Source organism: Muntiacus reevesi, chromosome 1, assembly GCF_963930625.1.
Source record: "Muntiacus reevesi chromosome 1, mMunRee1.1, whole genome shotgun sequence".
NCBI lineage: Eukaryota > Metazoa > Chordata > Mammalia > Artiodactyla > Cervidae > Muntiacus > Muntiacus reevesi.
In genome coordinates this window covers 220,391,637-220,414,946 of record NC_089249.1, presented here as the reverse complement: position 1 = coordinate 220,414,946, position 23,310 = coordinate 220,391,637, and the positions used below count along the sequence as shown (strand labels likewise).

General features: G+C 37.1%; 2 protein-coding genes across 2 annotated transcripts; one reads left to right on the top strand and one right to left on the bottom strand.

Moving 5' to 3' along the window:
* Positions 1-3,096: 3,096 nt before the first annotated feature.
* Positions 3,097-4,068, bottom strand: LOC136157981 (olfactory receptor 2T3-like). Its single transcript, XM_065919767.1, has one exon. The coding sequence runs from the start codon at positions 4,066-4,068 to the stop codon at positions 3,097-3,099; it is 972 nt and encodes a 323-aa protein (XP_065775839.1).
* A 13,040-nt stretch (positions 4,069-17,108) lies between these two features.
* LOC136157971 (olfactory receptor 2T3-like) lies at positions 17,109-18,080 on the top strand. The gene has a single exon (XM_065919761.1). The coding sequence runs from the start codon at positions 17,109-17,111 to the stop codon at positions 18,078-18,080; it is 972 nt and encodes a 323-aa protein (XP_065775833.1).
* Positions 18,081-23,310: the final 5,230 nt, after the last annotated feature.

Here is a 23,310-nt window from a genome sequence, read left to right as displayed (position 1 = left end):
TAAAAATCCACCTTCCACTGCAGGGGATGCAGGTTTGATCCCTGTTCCAAGAAGATCCCACATGTCTTGGGGCAGCTGAGGCCGTGGGCCACAACTACTGAGCCCCAGCTCTAGAGCCCAATACTGCAGCTACTGAAGCCCACGAACCCTACAGCCCATGTTTCACAAGAGAAGCCATCGCAATGAGAAGCCCTTGCACCACAATGAGAGAGTAGCCCCTTCTTGACGCAACTAGAGAAAGATCTCAAACAGCAGTGAACACTCAGCACAACCAATAAACAAATAAATAAAAATAAATAAGTAATTTAAAAAAAGTTTGATTGGCAGCATGTCATTTGCATCAAAGAATATTGGATAAGTATAGATTTGTGAGAAAACAGATTAAATTTGATACAATATGGTCTTACAGCTTAATCAAATATTTATGTGGGACTGTCCACTAGAAGATGAAAAAGACCAGAAGTGCTGTTCTTCAATTTAACAGACAGCTGACAAGCTCCTCTCATGTGACAGAATCTATAGTGGCTCCCTCCTGTCCATGAAGTGGGGCCGACACATAGAGGCAGTGTCATGGGCAAAGTCACCTTCATCCTGTCATACATAAGAGGGGGCAACATTTATCTAGCCCATGGGTCTTGAAGGCCCAGACCATAGACCAGTATCTGTCTGGGTCCAGTTAGGAAGCTGGCAGCACAGCAAACAGGAGGTATGAGGTGGACAAAGCATGCCTCCACCTTCCCCCATCCATGAAAAAACTATCTTCCATGAAACTGATCCCTGGTGCCAGAAGGGTTGAGGACTGCTTATCTAGACTCTTTGAGAGGACCTGAATTAGGCAAGTGAGTTAAATTCACTTAACATCCAGAGCTCCATGATGATTACCTTGCAAGTTCTACCTTAGTGAAGAGAAATCAATGTAGTGGTGGGATAATCAGCTCAACAGAAGTGCTGAAAAGCAAATCTAAGATTTACTGAGATAAAAGATAGCTCACATTTTTGGACCACAAATTGTGCTCCCAGTCATGAGAACTATGAGATGACTCCACCCAAAGAGCCCTGCAGCATCTAGATGCAAATCCCAGATTTGAGCAGTGATCCTAAACTGAAGATTGTATATATGTAAAGAGACAAAAGAACATTTCAAAGAGAGGACCAGCACATGAACAGACATGAGTTTTAGGACTGCCTGTGCATATTATTCTACTTAGTCTTTAAGGAACTTTGATTGAAAGCTTTGCATTCCCCATCTCTAAAGTGATATAAGGCCACTGAAAGGGCTTGGGCAACTTCAAAAATGCCACACAGATCTTGGGAATTAAAAAGACATATACAGAACTAAACTGAGGATTAATCTCTTTTATTTTATTACACCTAATCACTGCAGTCCCTCAATTTATGGATGAATTTAAACCCAAGTTTTAGTTTTTCTTAATTTTTTTGTGCTCCTGAATGATAAACAGGTAAACTATCCATACATTAAGAAAAAATAAAATCTACATAAAGATAATACATAAGACTTATCTAATGATAAGTAATGCTTATATAATGATAATCTAATGCTGGTAATTATACCAGCAGATAAAGATAGCTAACATAGTTTGATTTGCCTTTTTATTGTGCCCACTTGGGGCATTTTGTTTTTCTTATTTCTCTAATCACAATGATTTCTAAAACAAAATGTTACTGACCTTTACAAAATCATATCTTTACTTTTCAGGTACTGATTTTTTTCTACTGGGGGGAGTTATTTTCAATTTCAGACAAATTTCATGCATTGCAGGAATAATCAAAAATAAGAATAAAAATTATTCAGTTATCAGTCTGTTAAAAGGCATCGGGCTTGTGAATATCAGATGTCTATCCCTTGATAGTAAGATCAGGGTTCTGTTTCAAATGGTATTAGACACTAAAATTTAGTGTCCAAAACCCCTTGCACATTGATTAGAGTAAATGTATTTTTTCTAATTTCTCACATTGGATAAAACTAGACACATGAATTACTTTTATCATGAAAATAATAGTGTCTTGATGCTACTAATAAGTTACTTAGGCCATAAATGCTCAGTCGTGTCCAACTCTTGGTGATCCCTTGGACAGAGTTCTGTCTATGGGATTATCCTGGCAAGAATACTGGAGTGGGTTTCCATTTCCTCCTCCAAGGGATCCACCCAACCCAGAAATCAAATCCGCATCTCCTGTGACTTCTGCATTAGCAGGTGGATTCTTTACCACTGAACCACCTACTAAACTTCCAGACATTCTACTGTAGCATGATATACAATAGATAAAGTAATAACAGGTGAATATCTTCAAAACTTTTTGTTAATTCTCTTTGTTTCAGAAGGAAACAACTAAGAAGATTAAGATTTCCTAAACTTCTATCCTCCTTCAAGGATCTTATATTTAATTTACGTATGTCAGCTCACTTCCTACGATAAAGAGTAAAGAAACTAAGTATGAAATTACTTTTAATTATTTTTACATACTCTTATAGCCTGTGAAGTTAGATGAATGTATTAACTCATGGAAACTTTAATGTAGATTGATGTTTGGTCTATGTAGCCTTAGTCTTATAGCCAAATAGTAAATTTGTATTTATACTATGAGTCTCATATTCAATATTTGAAAAAAAAATGTGTACCTTGTTCTTACTAAGGTATAATAGCACTCATTGGAACCCTGTGGTTGCCACATGTGAATTATGAACTGAGGTATATTACAGGGCAAGGAAAATTAAAAGATCTCCTGTGTTATGCTGGGATCTGGGTTTTTCTCAGGGAGCCACATTTAGGATTAAGGATTTCACACCATTCTCATGTTAAAAAGGTGAATAAACTTGGGATGGGAGCTCAGATCAAAGGCACTATGTGAGTTTTCTTTATGTCAATTTTTGCTTCACAGATAAAAGGAGTATAAGGACATAAAAAATAATGAGATAAGTTATGATGAGTAAACAGTATGGAGGAGAAACGTCACATGCATAAGAAAGAAGAAAGTTATAACTGGTCTCAGTGTTGGGGGCCCTGGAAGCAGGTGACAAAGAAGAGGAGAAATTAGTGGGGGATAATATAATAGGGGAAAAATATATAGTCATCCTCAGGCTTTCCTCTTTACAACTTTCCCTAGGCTCAGCCCTGACTGCATCCTGCTCCTCAGAGCACCTGTGACATCCTCATTCCGGAGGCTGTAAATGAGGGGGTTCAGCACAGGGGTGATGATGGTATAAAAGGCTGACACCATCATGTCCTGCTCAGCTGTGTGGTAGGAGTCGGGAAGCATGTAGGTGTAGATGGTGGCACCAAAGAAGAGCAGCACTACAGTCATGTGTGAGGAGCAGGTGGCAAAGGCTTTCCTGCGGCTCTCTGATGAACTCATTCTGTGAATGAGGTGCAGGATGAGGGCGTATGAGCTTGAGATGACCACAATGGGGATGAGGACCATGAGAACACAACACAAGTACATGATCATCTTGTAGAGAGAGATGTCAGAACAGGACAATTTCAGCAGAGCAGGAGCCTCACAGAAGAAACTCAAGATTTTTCTGGAATGACAAAAGGGGAAGTTCATGGCTATGGGGGTGACCACAAAACCATCCACCATTCCTACGAACCAGCATCCAGACACCAGGCATCCACAGACTCTCTGGTTCATCAGCAGAGGATAATGGAGAGGTCTGCAAATGGCAGCATATCGGTCATAGGCCATGGCAGACAGGAGGAGAAACTCAGCTCCAGCGAGGGTTAGATAGAAGAACATCTGGATCCCACAACCTGAGGGAGAAATTGTATGATCTCCTGTCACCTGGCCCAGGAGCATCTTGGGCACAGTCACAGATATGTACATGAGGTCCATGAGGGAGAGCTGGCTGATGAAGAAGTACATGGGGGTGTGCAGGCGGGGCTCTAGGTGGACGAGGATGATGAGGAGGGCATTCCCAGCTAGGGCCATCAGGAAGAAGATGAAGGTCACAGTGTAGAGGAGGAGGGCGTGTTTGGTTTCACCAAAGAGCCCCACAAGGATGAAATCACTTGACGTTTGATTCTGTGAATTTTGACTCCCTGAGTACATGGTCTTGGTTACAGTTCTCACCTGAGGAAGAAATAAGATTCATTGGTTTTAGATATTTCAAACATATATGATTTTCTTAACACTTTTCCAATAAGAAAACTGCTTTGAGCTATTTTTAAAAAAATGAAGTTGTATAGGTGTAGAATTAAAAGTCCAAATCTCTGAGAGGCCAGGTTGCATTTTGGCCACAAATCTAGAGAGGAATATGAAATATGTCTGGATAGCTGAAAACTGTATAAACAAGTTGTTTACACTCAGCATTACTTGTTTTTCACCCCAAGCTGAAGATATAAAAGGACTTATCTCATGGGATGATCAGAAATCTAGATTAGAAAAAACACAAAGAGTCTGTTACAATGCAAATGTTGAATGAAGCTATTCAGTAAAGCTCCCACTCCACTTTTGGATGCATTAGCTCCTCCAGTGCTCAGTGATAGAAGTTGAAGCTGCAGATAATGTTAATACTAATATTGTTAATTGTGTTAACATAATTTAAGTTTGTTGAAACTTGAAACATGAAATATTTTCTACCCTTTCCTTGCTAAGCATTTCAGTTTATTGTGTTTTTCCTTGAATAATAAAGCTCCATAAAGATGGCCATCAGGGGCATCAGAGCAGAAAGTGCCCGGCCTGCCTGGGTAGAGCAGCTCAGGTTTCTGACCTGGTGTGGGGCAGAAGGGTAGGGCTAATGCAGAACTTTACAGGGGAGGAGGTCACTTGTGTACAAATCACATACAGGAAAGGCATGCAGAGGAGTTCATAGGAAAGGAGCGTACCCAGGGTGCAGATATTGTACAACGAAAGTGGGGCAGGGAGGGAGCAGACCTTGTACAGGGCAGAAAGGCACTCAGGATACGGACCTGATGCAGGGCAGGAGAGGTGCCGACCTAGCATGCAGAAAGAGGGCGCTTGGTTCCAGACCTTGTACAGAGGAGGAAACATTCAAGGTACAGACCCTGGTGGAGCAGGAGGTCAACTATATGCTGATTGATCCCCCTCTCAACCTCAAAGCAAAACCTAAATCATTTATTGTATTAAATTTATGCAGAGAAGTGATTTTTGCAAGAAACTACAAAAACAAAAGCTACTGATGTCCTGCAAGGCAATTATTTAGTTGAAAAAATCTTAAACATTTATTTCTCCTTTGGCTGACACCATTTATTCCCCCAGGTAATCATGACATTAGATACTTCATGCCCAGTAAATGAATGAATGAAGATAAATGTGTATATGGATCAACTGGGTTAAATTAAACATAAAGCTACTTCCCTATAACACAGCATAGTGATTCCTCTATTACTTTGTCTCTGTTTACTCCGAAAAGTAGCAAAATTCTCCTTTCTATAATTTAGCAGCCTTGATCGACAATTGCTTTGCCTGAAAATTTCAATTTTTAATTTTCCATTTGAATTGCTGTAGTCCTAAAATTATTTAAGTTAACAAGATAGTCCAGTTCTAGATTATGGAAGAGTCAGGAGCTTCATGGCTGATTGAGGTCTGGTCAGTCTCAGATTTTCTGCAGTTTAGAGAAACTTGCAGAGAGAAAAATCACATAGTAACTGAGACACATCGAAGTGTGAAGTAAAACGTAATGTAATGTACCTAGGTCAAAAAAATCTTGGATTTCAGGAAATCTAAAATTAGAATTACATAAGAGATAGCAACAGTAATCACATATCTTGGTTCCTTTTTTTCCTTGCAGTTCTATAAAGTTCTGGAGATGTATGTTAACATGCTGCGTTTCAGGAAAAAGACACAACAGTTTGAGAACTTACCTTTTGTTCCACATTCTCTCCTCCATCAGAGAGTGAATGTAAGCCACACCAGCTGAATGAAAATGGCCTGTGCATCAGGTATAAATCCAAATGATGGGGGGAGAGTTACATCATTGGTTTTTTCACTTTAGAGAATTGAGGTAAATGTGTCTTCTTAGGTTCGCTGCAGTGTTGAGCAAGCATAAAAACTAAACTGTCCTGGGGAAAGTCAGGAGAAAGTTTCAGTTTTCTTATTTATTCATATTATCCACACTTGGCATCAGTTCTACTCTGGAATTTTACTTTATTAAAGACTCTCTCAGAATCCACTATCTTGATTTCTGTTTTTCCATTAGGTTTTGCAAGTTATATTGTAACTTTCCACTCATGGTACAGATGGGAAATCCCAGGTGGTGCACTGGTAAAGAATCTGCCTGCCATTGCAGGAGACACAAGAGACTTGGGTTTGATCCCTGGGTTGGGAAGATCCCTTGAAATAGAAAATGGCAACCCATTCCAGTATTCTTGCTTGGGAAATTCCATGGACAGAGGAGCATGTTGGGCTACAGTTCATGGGATTGCAGAGTTGGACATGACTGAGTGACTGAGCACAAACCATTTAGGTGCTGGAGCTATCAAAAAACAAACATACCAACTCTTTCATAAAAATATTGTACATTTTGAAAGTTTAAAATTATATTTTCCAGTTTATATATTTTCCTACATATTTATTTAGAACATTCTTTCCCTCCTTATAAAAACAAATCTAAATTTAAGAAAGGCAGAACATAAACATCGAGTCAAAACTTGACCCAGAACTGATTTAAGATGTCTCTGAGATTAAAAATGCATAAGAGAAAATAGCTTGGGATTATTAAAGTGGGGTTATCAGTTTCATAGGTTAAAAATAAATAGCGTGTTTGGTCATAATCAGTTCAAACACAGACTGTGATCTGGTCAGTTTCAAGGACAGTGTTCAAAATCCTCTATTGTCCCCTTGGGATCCTCCCCACCACTCCTACCTAAGAGATGCACACTGTGTTTCCTAGAATCACTTTCCTTTTATTATTCCAGGTTAGAGTTTCACAAGAACAGGAATCTCATTCAAATTAGGAAAATGGAATTGAGATGGGGAACATTATTTCTTGGGTCTAACATATGGCTTCATCAGGCAGAGTAGCTGTTCTTGATGTGGCAATTTCACAGACATTTCCGTGAGCTCTTATGATCTAGTCTCACCTTGGGTATTCAATGCAGACAATACCATGATTCTGATTTTTCCATCCAAGTCAGTTTCTTAAAGTCAAGTCATGACTCCATAAAAACACTGACAGATCTTCCCTCAAGCTCCTCATTGATTATAGAAGCCCTATTGTTATGTAAAACTCTTCAGCCCTGGAGAACTGATAGTAAATTTGATTTCCTTACAAAATCAAGATTGATAAATAGTATTGGTATTGGAAATAGATTTCTCCTTTAACGTAAAACTAAATGCTCTGTTCTTCTCTTTGGGACTGTGCAAAAGTTCATAAGGAATATATTATAAAAAGCTTGATAAATGGTGACCAGTTTTATGTAATGAAAGCTTGTGTACCACAGTTTTCTGTGATAAAGGACAATATAGCTGTACCCAATAAATGTGTGGGCTTAAAAATGGATTTTCAGGCAAAATGCTACAAGCATGAACTAGCTTTGTGAGCTACAATTAATGAAGTATTAAAATAGAGAGATGAACTCAGAAACAAATTGGGTAAAGCACACACACAAAAATAAACAGCTCCAAACAGGTTATCATCTCTAGTTTCTTCAGAATTGAAAGATTATTCTCACGTGAAGGGCATAATCACTAAGTCACAGCCTGGGGATAAAGTTCAAGTCCAGTAAATGGATAATGAATTCTTAGAACCTAAGTAAGCAAGTGACTGAAATACCCTCCATTCACTCTTTGAAGTGTTTTTCTTTGCTTTTTTTTTTTTTTCTCTTAGGCTTGAGTGAACCACAATACAAAGGAAATCTACAGAGGTTTTTGAGAAAGTTGGTACATGTGCCATCAACCTAGACTAAAAGAAATGGGAAAAAAAATCACAGGATCTTTCTGTTTCTATAGGCAAGAAGCCTTCTGAGAAAGCTAGTTAATATCTAATATGGATACATTATCCATTGTATTATTCAGAAGTGTCCTAAGATATTGTTGGTAAAAGAAACATGTTATCCCTTTCATTTCAATGATCAAGGCCAGTATATGTAAGGAATAATAGATCAAGAATTAATGCTCAGAGAGTAGAACTGAGGAATAACCAAAGAAATACCCTAAGTCAAGAATAAATGACCTAAGTCAAGAACAAATACCCTGTGTGACACAAAATTGCTATGTAGTATCCTTCATTCTTCCTCTTTTAAAATGGGCTTGTTATGAATATCCTGTCCCTGTTCCAGTTCTGTGCATTGAGTTGTGGGGAAATAGTAATATCCTTTAAGTAACATTTTATTCATATGCATCTGGATAAAAGAGGACACTTTAGGATCTGATGTAGATCACAAAATAATAGGCATAATTGATTGCAGTTCTTGGGTGACTGTCATTAGTGGTGAGTGATTTTTTACTGTGGCTCTCAATGTACATGTACACTGAGGCAGACTGAATTATTGTCTCCATTGCTTTTACTCTCCCTTGCCCTTCAGCAGATATATTTTTCAAGTTTCCCACGAAAAGGAGTGTATTTTCAGCCTCTTCACTTTGGGCTTGGCCATATAATTTGCATGGATGAAAGGAATCTAATCAGGAGTGGAACTGTGCCAGTTCCAAATCTAAGCCTCAGGAAACATCTATGTCTATGCTTGCCTTCTCATAAGTCCTCATGAGGAGAATATGACCAGTTAGCACAGTAATGAAAATATGTAACCTAGAGTACCACACTTAAGCCAAATCAAGATTATTAGAGCCCCCACAGGCAACATACAGGCGAACGAAGATGATAAATATTTACTATTTTCTGTCACTAAGGTTTTGTGATTTTTTTTTAAATTTAGTAAACACTGATTGGTAGAAGGCTACTATTTTGAGCCAGTGGGTAATTTTTTTTGTACATGTGCTGTGTTTGTGAAAAAGTGGAAACAGTGGCAGATTTTGTTTTCTTGGGATCAAGAATAGTGGAGTGGGCTGCCATTTCCTTCTCCAATGCATCAAAGTGAAAAATGAAAGCGAAGTCACTCAGTCCTGTCCGACTCTTAGCGACCCCATGGACGGTAGCCTACCAGGCTCCTCTGTCCATGGGATTTTCCAGGCAAAAGTACTGGAGTGGGATGCCATTGTCTTCTCCGGCTTATAAATAAGATACATTTATTTTTCTGTTTCTAGAGACTAAAAGTCCAAGATAAAGGTGCCAGAAGATTTGATATCTGGTAAGAGCCCACTTGTCTTGTTTAAAGGTACCAATTCCATTCAGGAGGATTCTGCCTTCATGATTTATTACCTCCCCAAAGTCTCATCTTTAAGTACTATCACATTGGGAATTAAGTTTCCACATATGCATTTTAGGGTACACATCTGTTCAGTATCCATAATGCATACATTGGTTCTCATGATTGTGCCATTTCAGTTCTGTAGACTTTTTCTCTCCATTTTTATTAATTTTTATTTTGCTTCTCTGACTACATGATTTTGAATAACGTATCTCTGAGTTCACCAATTCTTTCTTCTGCTAAAATATTATACTGAAACTCTCAATTGAATTTTTCCTTTGTATTATTGTATACTTGAGTTCCATAATTCATTTGCTTGCTTTTTTATAGTTCCTATCTCATTGATATTATTTTTTTCAGGTACAACTTTCCTGATTCTCTGGTTGTTATCTGTCTTTTCTTCTATCTCATTGAGTTTTTCAAATAATCATTATTTTAAATTCTTTGTCAGGCAAGTCACAGATCTCCATTTTGGGGCAGGGTTAGTTACTAGAAATTTATTTCTCCAGTAGTATCATATTTTCCTGATTCTTTGTTTTCCTTGTAACTTTGTGTTAATTTTTGAGTATTTGAAGAAGCTGCCTGTTCTAGTTTTACAGAGAAAAGCCTTCAGCAATAATTGTTTATAGAGATTCTGGAAATCTTTCAGACATTTTTTATAGATGTACACACTTCACTACTCTCCCTCGAGTTTCAGAGTTTTGCACCTTCTTCCAATCTCATTGAGCTTTATTGACTATCATAACTTTTTCTCCCTGTTTATCTAGGAGCTAAATGGAATTCTGGCAGGCTGGGTGCAAGCCTCATTTCTCTCTCTTCTCCTGAAAGAATCATGCATCATCTTTCAATATTCCAGAGACATGCAAGTGTCTGAGACCCATCTACCCCTATTCTTTATAGTGATGCAATGAAATGCTGAGAAACTTGGTACAAGATTTTCTTCCCTCCTTATGAAGAAGTCTCAGAATTGCACACCTCTCCTCAGAAAACCAGGGCTTTCCTGGTGGCTCAGAATCTGCCTGAAATACAGGAGACCAAGATTCAATCCTTGGGTGGGGAACATCCTCTGGATAAGAGAATGACTACCCATTCCAGTGTTTTTGCTTGAAGAATTCCAAGGACAGAGGAGCCTCTCATGCTACAGTCCATGGGGTCACAAAGAGTCAGACACTACTGAGTGACTGACCTTTTATTTTTTAATCCTACAGTATCAGGCAGACTGCTGTTAGGCCCCATATTTTGTCTTTGCTTTTAGCTTGCCCCTAGCATCTAAACTATGCTGAATTGTTTAGTCCTCTTAGTGAAGTTTAAGCAGAAGTTGGTCCCTTGGCTTGTGATCCAAAAGCTGGGATGTATGATGAATATTTCTTTCACTCTTCTCTGAGGGCGAAGTTGTAGACAGGATATGTGTAAAAATTTAAAGCTCCTATCTCAGTTTTTCTGCTTGGGATGCGCTCTAAATTACCTTGCTAGTTTGCACATTTATTTTATGTGCTGAAATGGATCACATCCCAGATTACTGCAGCTACTAAACTTCTGTGTTCATTTGCACTAAGATCGCAACAATTTTCTAATTATGTGAGCCCTCACATAATTTAGCAAGAATTTAGCAAGCAGTGGCAAAGCTGTTGGCTTTCACTGCCTTGTTTCACTGTCCTTTTTGAACTGCCATTCAAAGTAGCTGCGGGTGGGCAATGGAAGCAGCCTGGATCAAAACACCACAAACAAGCTATTCTTACACAGATTTTAGTAGTTTCCAAGAACAAACACTTGTAAACTTGTTATATAATTTTCAATCATGTAACAGAGCAATGAAATAGTGTATTTTGTGCTCTTTTGTTGATTATTAGGGGAGATAATTTGCCCAGCAACTCACTTCTTATGAAAAAAGCTAGAAAACCATCTCTTCAATTTAGTTTGCAAACCCAAGATCATGTTCCTCAGGGATCTGGAGGCAAGTCATGTTCCAGTAAGATTCTCAACCATCTTTCAGATCTCCAGGAAGGATGGTGGACAGGAGGCTGGGCATGGGGAAACTCAGTTTACTTCAAATTTCTACTAGATAGTCAAGTATTAAAAAAGCATCCTTTTTCCCCCAGTTTTTTAATTTAAAAAATATGCTATGTTGGCAAGGCACTAACTCTTATTAAAACTGGAAACTCTCATTGTCTTAGTTCCCAAAGTAGCTTACAAACTCTGAGATAAATGACATAAAAATGAAATCAATAAACCAAATTTCCTATGAGATAATGACATAAATGAGACAAAATAGTATCTGAGAAAGTGTAAGAAATATTTGTGTATATTTGTGTATGTTTGTGGAGTCTGAGAGTTAAGAGTGGAAACCGACCATGTAAGCTAAAAATAATTTCATTAGAAATCATGAAACAGGAAATTCCATGTTGAAAGAACATGAAATTATGCAAGGCATAAAAAGCAGCATGTACTAATATAAACTGAAAAATAAAATTTGGATTAATGCAAACTGAAAACTTGGAAAAGCTACCTATGATTAAGCTTTTGATTCAAGAAGTGTATAAAATTTATTTAAAAATAATAACTATTGACAAATACATATACTAATACAGTGTCTATCTGTTCCAAATTAACTTCAAAAAATCAAATTACTTTGGTTTATTTGTTTCAAGTTTGGTACATTTATTTCAAGTTGATACATTATAGATACAATTGAATGTGTAAAATACATTGTAGATGCACTGAAGCCCTGTGTCCTCTTTTGATCATCTCCCCTCAGTGTTTTCAGAAAGAGCACTTTGTTTACAGAAGTTATGCACCTTGCTTGTCATTTACAAAATATTTTTATTGTACACATATGTCCAAATTTAATATTTAACAGTGGTTTTTACTAAATGGTATCACACTGGTCATTTTGCAACATATCTTTCTCCTTAACTTTATTTTTAAAATATTTTCAATAAATCAGTATTAATATTGATTAGTGATGTATCTATTTTATTTTATTAAATATCTAGGCTTCTTTATTTTTTATTGCTACAATAGTGTTTATGATGTATATTGATGTATATTTTTGTATAATATTCTTAGAAGTCTTTAGTTAAAGAGTAATAACTTCTTTATATTTATGAGAGTACTGAATTCTTCTCTGAAAAGGTTGCACTAATTTCCTCTCTCATTTTCTCTTTCATTTATTTATTCATTCAACAGATATTAATAAGTCTGTATTACATGTCAGTCATAGTGTTGTGCTAGGGGAAAACAATAAAATAAACCCATTTGCCTATCAAGTATAAAACAGCATAATATCATTATGTTAGAAGCTGATATGTGTAATGAAAGCAGCAAAAGGAAAGGGAGGTAGGTGAGGATTAAGAGGAGATAGAGATAGTCTTGCACTTATAAGTATAGGGTGGATCAATCATAATGCGCAGTGTTGTGCTGCATTAAAAACAACTTCAAGTTCTCATTGACTTTCAACAAACAAGTGTGTATGAGGTATCCACACTGTGAGTGTGTTCAGTGGGACTGGGACTCCGCTTATCAAAAATCTCTCAGGGTCTCAGGATGACAGAGCTCTTCATCAAGTATTTTGACATTTTATTTTTTTGAATCCTTTTATATTTGTGGTTATAGAAGAACCTTTGTTGTTTTTTAGTCACTAAGTCATGTCTGACTCTTTTGTGACCCCATGAATTGTAGCCTACCAGGCTCCTCTGTTCTTGGGATTTCCCAGCAAGAATGCTGAAGTAGATGGTCATTTCCTTTCCCGAGAGGTCTTCCTGACTCAAGGATCCATCCCGCAACTCCTCTCTTGGCAGTCTGATTCCTTACCACTGAGCCACCTGGGGAAGTCTCAGAAGAACCTTACAAAGCCCTTAATTGAGGTAAAATATGCACAAAACTTTCATATGTACAGCTCATTAATGATGTCATCATATTAATTAAAATGTATGGAGAGAGAATTTCACAACTTGATGTATTCAAATATATTAACTCTTCACCTGTGATTTTTAAAGATTTATTTTAGGATGTCCATGGTGGACCAGTGGTAAAGAATCCACTTGCCAATGCAGGGGACTTGGATTCTATCCCTGGTCAGGGAAGATTCCACATGCCTCAGAGCAGTGAAGTTCATGTGCCATAACTAGTGAAGCCTGTGCTCAACAAACATGGAAGCCACTACAATAAGAAGACCTCGTATTGCAATTAAAAAGTAGCCCTGCTCACTGCAACTAGAGAAATTTTGCACACAGCAATGAAGAACCAATGTCGCCAAAAAGAAATAAAATTTTTTAAAAGATGTATTTTACATTTTAAACTTTCTTATCTGCACAGAATTCAGATATTCTTTTGCAGTTTTAAAATTTCAATTATAAACACAATTTATGTGGAATTTTTGCTGAAATTTAAAAATAAGTAACTAAACTAAAGGAATAAGTGATATAAAGCCCGTGAAAGTAATATAAATGATGCACTGTGATATCTCAAATGTGTGAGAGTTCTCAGTGATTGAGGATAGAGAATGCAAAAGTTTTCATTTTAGCTGAACATGTAGGGACTCTTAGAATTTAGACAGAAACCAAGCGATTAAGTTCACAGAAAGGAAGGATACAAGAAGCGTTCAATTTGAAGGTACCAGAGACCTAAAGGTATCAAAGTTGGAGGGCAGAATGGGTTCTAGTAAAGAGCTGATTCTTATTCCTGGTGTTTGGACCTATTTGTCCACAGGATCAGACAGGGGCCTGAATTGAATTATTCAGTCTTTGTACCCATGACGTGCTGAGAAAGGTTCAGCACAGTGCCCAGGACGGAGTCAGCACTGGTAAATATTATTTTTCCATGGCTTTTTCCATTTCTGAATTATGTATTCCAAGTTTGATACAGCAGATCTTCAAGGGAAATCTCTGAGCCTTTGAAGTTAGGAATAAGGGGAAAGAGGATCACCCTGTCATGGAGAAAGCTTGGACATACGCATATGAGAACTATAGATGTCTTGAGATTCACAGAAGCATAGGAGGTATATAAATGTTGCCTCTTTTCTTGATTCTGAGAAACTGACACCCAGAGATTTTAGTGACATGATTAAGATTATGCAGTTAGAAGCAAAGGTAATACTTGAACAACAGTTCTGCAAGTTTAAGCCAAAAAATTTTTTTCTATTATAAAATCCCTTTTGCTGCCGTCTGGTTTCCTCTATGCTAAACCAATTGCATGAAAATAGGAAACTGAGCAGAATCAGAAAGCTGAGTTGCTGATAACATTTTAAACTCAGGTTTCTTTGAGTTTGGGAGTCATATTAATGAACCTAGATACACAATTAGGAAACACAAATTGAGTAAATGTTTCACACAAAGCTATAATGGGCTTTTAAATCTGTCATGTGGCATGGAGAAGAGATGTGAACTGAAGATACAACACCTGCATCTTCAAGTATTAATATATTTGTTATACTACAGAGCATCTGAAGCAATCACTGCATGGCTCAGTGTCACACACAAAAAGTATGCAACTGCAGAATGACCACAGAACGTGCGAGGAGAAAAACACAGTGTTTTAAATCGGTTCTGGGTCAAGTTCTGACTTTGTTGTTTATATTCCCCCAAATACTTCCTTTCTGAAACTAAGATTTATATTTACAAAGAGAGAGAACATTTTAAATAAGCTTGAAAAAGGAAAAATGTGATTTTAATCTGAGTAGTATATTTTAAACTTAATGTACAATATCCTTATGGAAACGGAAGATTGCTTGTTGATAAGTGCAGCACCCAACTGGCAAACACATTCAATTCCCATGTATACCATGAGTGGAAATATACAATATAACTGGTAAAGCAAATGGAAAAACAAAAAAACAAAATGGTGCATTATAAGAGTGCCTTAAAAAAAGTAGAGTTCCAAGGATGAGCTGATGCCAAGTGTTGGTAATATGAATAAATAAGAAACTTCAAAATTCCTCCTTGCTTCTTCAGTCTTGTTGGTTTTTATGCTTGTTTAATGCTATGAAGGGCTGAGAACAAAATTTTATCCCAATTCCCTAATGTGAAAAAACTGATGATGTAACTTTCCCACTTTTTCTCCTGAATTTAAACATGATTGCCTTGGCTTTAGAATTGTAAAAGCAGCTTCACTGGTGTGACTCAGATTCACTCTCTGAAGGAACAGGAAGGACTTAAAAGGTATATGCACTATATTCTTTGCTTGTCTCATTCCTGGGATGTGGCTTGTTAGCACATTTCCTCAGAAATTGATAAAGGAGCAAACAAAGTAAGGAGCAAAGACATCTGATTTCTGTTGCTATCCTTAATGTAATTCTGACTTTAGATTTCCTGAAGTCACACACTACTTTTTTTTTGCTCTAAGTTTTGCTCTAAGTTCTAAACTCTTATTTTTGCTCTAAATTCACTACATTGCACTTTACTTATCCATGTATTTCAGATATTATGTGAACTGTTCCTCTACAAATTTCTCTAAAGTGGTGTGCAAATTTCTCTAACCCTGAGACTAATAAAAAGTCTTTCATTGAGCACCTGAACTTTCCATAATCTAGAACTCTATCCCTAACTTAAATAAGTATAGGATAATTAGGTTAAGTATAATTCAGAAACTTGAAAACTGAAGTATTCAGGCAAAGCAATTGTTGAACAAAACTGATAATTTATAGACAAGAGAGTTTTATTAGTTTCCTAAGAAAAATGAGATACGGGACTGGAGGGATCAAGATTGGTTTGCAGCTTTGTGTGGTTAAACCAGCTACTTCACCTAATCCTATTAACTCCTATCACTCACTCATGCACTGTGCATGAAATATCTAATATTTTAGACACTGTTTTGGGAGGATAAATGGCATGAGAAAAAAAATGTTATTCATTCTAAACTAAAATAATTGCTATTTAGGACATATGTTACTTAAAAAAAAATTCCTGTAAAAATCATTTGTCTAAATGAAACTTAATATATTAAATGCCGTAGATGTTATCTTGCAGCTTTGAAGGGGACTAAGCAGGACATTCCTGGACTCCTGGCCTTTATCAGCTCTGTATCCTGATGGCCCTCCTTGCTCTGTACAAGGTCTACATACTGAGTACCCTTCTGTCCTGCACCAAATCTTACATCTTCTGGCTCCCATATTGTGTAAAACTGATCCCCTCTTGCTTTCTGTCCTGCATGAGGTCTTTACCTAGAGTTGCTCTCCACAGCCAGGCTGGGCACTCTCTGCTCTGATACCCACGGTGGTTCTGCTTTACGGAGCTTCATTGTGCAAGAAACAGTTGAGTAAATTGAAATGTTTAGTGAGGGAAGTGGACTTAATGGAAACACGACAGAAAAATATTTAATGATATTTCAAATTTCAGTAAACTTATATTAGTACAATTAACAATATTAATGTTGACATTAGCACCAGTTTTGACTTCAGTTTCTGAATCCTGGATGGCTTACTGTGTCCAAAAGTAGAGTGGGAGCTTTAGTGAATAATTTCATTCTACATTCACATTGTGTTTAAACTTACTTTGTGTTTCCTACTCTAGTTTTCTAACCATCCTATGAGATGAGTCCTTTTATATTCTCAGTTTGGGGAAAAAATAAGTAATTTGCAGAGTGTAAACAACTTGTCTATTTGTATAGTTGTTACCTCCCCAGGTCTGTTTCATAGTCTCCTCAAAACTTGTGGCCAAAATGCAACCTGGCCTTTCAGAAATTTGAAGATTTGACTTAACATAAGTACAATTTCATATTAAAAAAAAAACAGTTCTAAGTACTTTTCTGGAAAAATCTTTAAAAAATATGTGCATGGGAAATTTCTAAAAGTGATGGCTCTTCTTTTCTTCTTCAGTGAGAACTGTAACCATGTACTCAGGGAATCAAAATTCACAGAATCGAACGTTAAGTGATTTCATCCTTGTGGGGCTCTTTGGTGAAACCAAACACGCCCTCCTTCTCTACACTGTGACCTTCATCTTCTTCCTGATGGCCCTAGCTGGGAATGCCCTCCTCATCATCCTCGTCTGCCTGGAGCACCGCCTGCACACCCCCATGTACTTCTTCATCAGCCAGCTCTCCCTCATGGACCTCATGTACATATCTGTGACTGTGCCCAAGATGCTCCTGGGCCAGGTGACAGGAGATCATACAATTTCTCCCTCAGGTTGTGGGATCCAGATGTTCTTCTATCTGACGCTTGCTGGAGCTGAGACTTTTCTCCTGTCTGCCATGGCCTACGACCGATATGCTGCCATTTGCAGACCTCTCCATTATCCTCTGCTGATGAACCAGAGAGTCTGTGTCTGCCTGGTGTCTGGATGCTGGTTCGTAGGAATGGTGGATGGTTTTGTGGTCACCCCCATAGCCATGAACTTCCCCTTTTGTCATTCCAGAAAAATCTTGAGTTTCTTCTGTGAGGCTCCTGCCTTACTGAAGCTCTCCTGCTATGACATCTCTCTCTATAAAATGCTCATGTACCTATGTTGTATTCTCATGCTCCTCATCCCCACTGTGGTTATCTCAAGCTCATATGCCCTCATCCTGCACCTCATCCACAGAATTAATTCAGCCAAGGGCCACAGGAAGGCTTTTGCCACCTGCTCCTCACACATGACTGTAGTGTTACTCTTCTTTGGTGCCACCATCTACACCTACATGCTTCCCGACTCCTACCACACAGCTGAGCGGGACATGATGGTGTCAGCCTTTTATACCATCATCACCCCTGTGCTGAACCCCCTCATTTACAGCTTCCACAATAAAGATGTCACAGGTGCTCTGAGGAGCAGGATGCAATTAGGACTGAGCCTAGAGAAAGTTGTAAAGGGGAAAGTCTAGGAATGACCACAACTCTTTCCACTTTTATATTATCCCTCCTTTCCTTTTTTCTCCTTTCATTTGTCTGCTGTTTACAGGGTCCCTCAAACTAAGTCTAGTCACATCTTTCTTCTTTCCTATGCCTGTGACATTTTTCTTCCATCCTGTTTATTCATCCTAATTTATCACATTAAATGTAGCATTCTTATGGTCCTTTTATATGAGCCTTTTTATCCTTTATGTCAGCACTGACATAAAGAAAACTACACATAATGCCTTCTATCTCATCTCACATCCCAAGTTCATTGATCGTTTTAGTATGAGACTTAGTTTTGAACAATAGCAGTAAAAGTGAGTTACTGTGAAGTCTTCAGGCACTACTATATTCATGAACAGAATGATCCAAGTGTCTAGTGTTTTGGGAATATGTGAAATTAGGAAAAAGTACATTTCCTCTGGTTAATGTACAAGAAGGAGACTTGGATTCTCAATTGCTGAGGTACCACCACTTGGAACAGAACCTTTATCTTGCTATCAAAGATTAGACATTGGGTATTCTCATACCTCATACCTGCTGCATGTCAATAGACTGACAAGTAGTTTCTTTACATGGCATGTCAACTCAATGCTTTTGCTACTCATTTATGATTATTCCTATAGGGTACTTAAGGAATTTGTCTGAACGTAGAAATAACTCCAACAATGAGGGGAAAGAATCTATACCTAAAAAGTGAGAGATTTATCTAGAGGTAGGTAAAATTTTAGTTTTAGAAACTGTTGTGATCACATAAATAAAAGAAGCAAAACTGCCCAAACTGACACTATCAATTAAACAATTTAAATAATCTTATTATTAATAATATCATTAGATAAGTCTTAGATATTATCTTTCCAATCAGTTTGACTTTTGTTTTTAATGAGCATTTGGTTTATGTGTTTGTCATCCAGGAACACAAAGTGCAAAGAAAAACAAATATTGATTTTGAATTTACCCACAAATAGGGGGACTGCTGTGATTAGATGTAATAAAGTGAAAAGAATTCGTCTTGGGGTTAGTTCAGAATCTGCCTCTTAAGTTCTCAAGACTTTTGTGGCATTTGTGAACTTGCCCAAGCCCTAACAGTTGCTTTATAATCACTTTTGAGATAGGGAAAGCATATTTTGTTATTTAAGTTCCTTGACAAATACAGAGGTAATATGCACAGGCAGTCCTTAACACCTGTTGCAAGCTGTGATTTCTATTCCCACTTCTGTATTTTCTACTCTTTTTATTTGCCTTCAAGTGGTGGAGTTGTGAGAGAGTGTGTAGGATCAAGGAGACCTCTAGCTAAATCCTAGCTTGCTACACAGCAGCTTTAATATCAAATGACTCCGCCTCACTCCACTATCTTGATTTCTCTACCACTAATAGAACTAGCAACAGAACATCACCATGGTACTTTGAATATTAAGTGAATTTAATTCACTTGTCTTGTCCAGGGCTCAGTCCCTTCAAGGGTCTGTTGTCCCCTCTTAGGTATGACTGGATGAAGCTGGCTTTACCCCTGGCTCTGACTCTGTATGTCAGAGTCCTGGCCTTGCTTCTTCATGAGCATGAAGGAACCAGTGTAGACTCTGTCATGTGAGGGAAGTTCATGAACTGATGTTGAATTAAAGAACAGTATTGCTGGCCTTTTAAAATCTTTCTATTAGAAAGTTATATGTAAGTACTTGGTTAACCTGTAAAACCATCTTGTAAAACATTTATTTTATCTTTTTATCACAAATCTAGTATTTATCCAATGTTCTTTCATGTAATATCAGTGTCATTCTGCTAATTAAACTCTTTGAAAATCTTCCTAGGCTCTTAGTTCATTCAATCATTTATTAAACCTTTATAGATTACTTGCAATGTTACAGATGCTCTGAAGTTTGTGAGGGACACGGCAGTGTCCAGAATGCAAGCCCTTATATCTAGGGGTTTATTTGCTAGTGGAGAAGAGAGCTGTGCAGACTTGAGATCCCAATCAAAAAAACTATGAGAGCCCTACAGCATCTAGTAGGGAACACCAGATTTGATCAGTGATCCTAAAATAAAGATTATATATTTGTAAAGAGACAAAGGAACACTTCAAAGAGGAAATACTTGTGAGGAAATATGAGTATAAATGAAGCAGTGGAAATTTCAGAAAGCTGTAAATATCAAATTGAGTATGCATGTAGAGTGGTATGAACAGGGAAACTGTGAGAACACATATTTTACATATTATATGCATATTATTTGAATATCACATATTATATATATACCATATACAAAATTCTTATTATCATTCAATTTTTGATTACTCTAAGTGTAGAGTAAATTATGCACAATAATTATGTTCATATACTATTAATTTATATAAAATTAAATATATATTAAGTATATTAATAAAAACTATGTTTACAATATTTATTCTAAAATTAGAGTAACTGGAGTTTGGAAGACAGCAAGGATAGAGACAGGCATACCTAAGAGAAAGTGACTGTCCATCCTTAAGGATGAGGTATGGGGATACCCTCTTGTATAAATAATCATCTGAAAGATTTCTGCAAGATCTTCCTAAAAATTTTCCCCAACTTTTCTTCTTTTCAACAACTCTACCTGTGAACTAATTGAACTATATTTTTTATCAAAGAATAAAGCAAACCATCCTAATCTCTAGCCTTCTATATTCTTCCAATCTATTGCATAATTTCTATAGCAAAATTTTAATGAGAAAAATAGTATTGAAAAGCATGTAAAGACTTTAAGGATGCATCATATGGAACATTTGCAAATGAATCATCTAGGGCCCATCCCCCAAACCTAGAATAAGAACTACTCTGGTGCCTGGAAGCTCTCAACCTGTTTATTCAAGACCAGCTCCTGCTTGCCAGGTAGCCATTATTTTGAATTTTATTTAAAAAATCATTTTATTGCTTTTATTCACAGGTTTATTATCTGTTTCTGTACATCTAACAATATCAATTGATTTGGCTTACATATGGATTAGTCATGTTGCTTGTATTTTTGACTTTCCCTTAGAATCTGTTGTTATTATGTTTAAAAAATTCATTCATGTTTTTGAATCATGGATTTATTCATTTTCTGTGCTGCATAAAATATAATTTTCTGACTATACTTTAATCATGCACTCTTGTGCTGATGAATACATATATTGTCTTCATTTTTTTTAGAAGTTACAGACAATGCTGCTATTTTTGTATATGTGTCCTGATGGTATGAATTCTTATATCCCATAATCAGTAAACAGTTCACAGAATCAGTAAGTTTCATGTAATTTTCTGGCACCCCTAGTGATGTCCTTGTTTTCACTGCTGATAATAGTTTACAGTTGTTTGTGGTTTCTCTTTTATTTCTTGATCATTTTCAGCAAAAGTTTATCAGTATTATTTGTCTTTTCAAAGAACTGTCATCTGGTTTGTTGATGTGACTTATTGTATCTTTTGTTTCTTTACTTTCTTTGGTTTATGTTTGCCATTATATGACACATTTTCTTTTTTTAGATTTTTTAAAAAATTTATTTTAATTGGAGGCTTATTACAATATTGTGGTGGTTTTTGCCATAATCACATGAATCAGCCATGGGTGTACATGTGTTCCCCATCCTGACCCTCCCTCCCACCTCCCTCCCTATCCCATCCCTCAGGTCATCCCAGTGCATCAGCCCTGAGCACCCTGTCTCATGCATCGAACATGGACTGGCAATCTAGTTCACATATGATAATATACATGTTTCAATGCTATATGATATTTTTTTAAAGGATGTTTAAGACATGAGTAAAAGAATAGCCTAACATACATATTTAAGCCTCTACATTTCCTTTTACTTGGTGCCTTTGAAGAATCCTATAGGGCTGATATGTGAATATTTTATTTGGCCCAAATATTTAAAATAATATTTTATCATCTGCAAACATGTGAGACATTCTCATTTATGTTTTAATGCATTCTGAATTCAAACTCTGAGTACAGAGATTTAATCTTCTGAAGTGTTTTACACCTTAGATTATGGGCCTTATGTGATCATTTTTGTGAAAATTCTATACTTTCCTCTGTCATTGAATGTAATGTTTTTCATGTGTTCGTTTGGAATTCTGATATTCAAATTTTATTAATTTTTATTTATTTCTTCTGTCTATCATAGAGAAGGGAGTGTTGTATAATCCCCTGTTGCTACTTTGTTCTCTCTGTAGTTTTTTGTTTTGTTTGATATATTTTCGTGTTTAGTCGCTAAGTGTGTCTGACTCTGCGACCCCATGAACTGGCTCTAACCAGGCTCTTCTGTCCTTGGGATTTCCCAGGCAAGAATACTTGAGGGGGTTATCATTGCCTTCTCCAGTTGATGTGTTTTAGGGGTATTACGTTTATAAAACATTTTAACAGGCTATCATACATTTTATTATGTTTAAGTGACTTTCTTTGTATTTATTAATGAATTTTCCCTAATTTGTCCAATGAACCATCTTTCTTCAGGTTTACTTTGTGTGAAATACCTTATCTCATTTTTTTTTAATCTCAAATTTCTCTGCACTATGCAAAGGGCAGTTAGGATTTTAAGATAGTTGAACCTCATTTTTGCACTCCCAGTTCAGTTTAGTTCAGTTCAGTCACTCAGTTGTGTCTGACTCTTTGCAACCCCATGGAATGAGCACTCCAGGCTTCCTTGTCCATCACCAACTCTTGGAGTTAGCTCAAATTCATGTCCATTGAGTCAGTGATACCATCCAACCATCTCATCCTCTGTCATCCACTTCTCCTCCTGCCTTCAATCTTTCTCAGCATCAGGGTCTTTCTGAATGAATCAGTTCTTTGCATCAGGTGGCCAGAGTAGTGGAGTTTCAGCTTCAGCATCAGTCCTTCCACTGAATATTCAGGACTGATTTCTTTCAGGATGCACTGGTTGGATCTCCTTGCAGTCCAAGGGACTCTCAAGAGTCTTCTCCAAAACCACAGTTCAAAAGCATCAATTCTTTGGTGCTCAGTTTTCTTTATATTCCAACTCTCCCATTGGTACATGACTACTGGATAAACCATAGCTTTGACTAGATGAAACTTTGTTGGCAAAGTAATGTCTCTACTTTTTAATATGCTGTCTAGGGTGGTCATAGCTTTTCTTCCAAGGAGCAAGCATCTTTTAATTTCATGGCTGCAATCACCATCTGCAGTGATTTTGGAGCCACCCCAAAATAAAGTCTGTCTCTGTTTCCATTGTTTCCCCATTTGTTT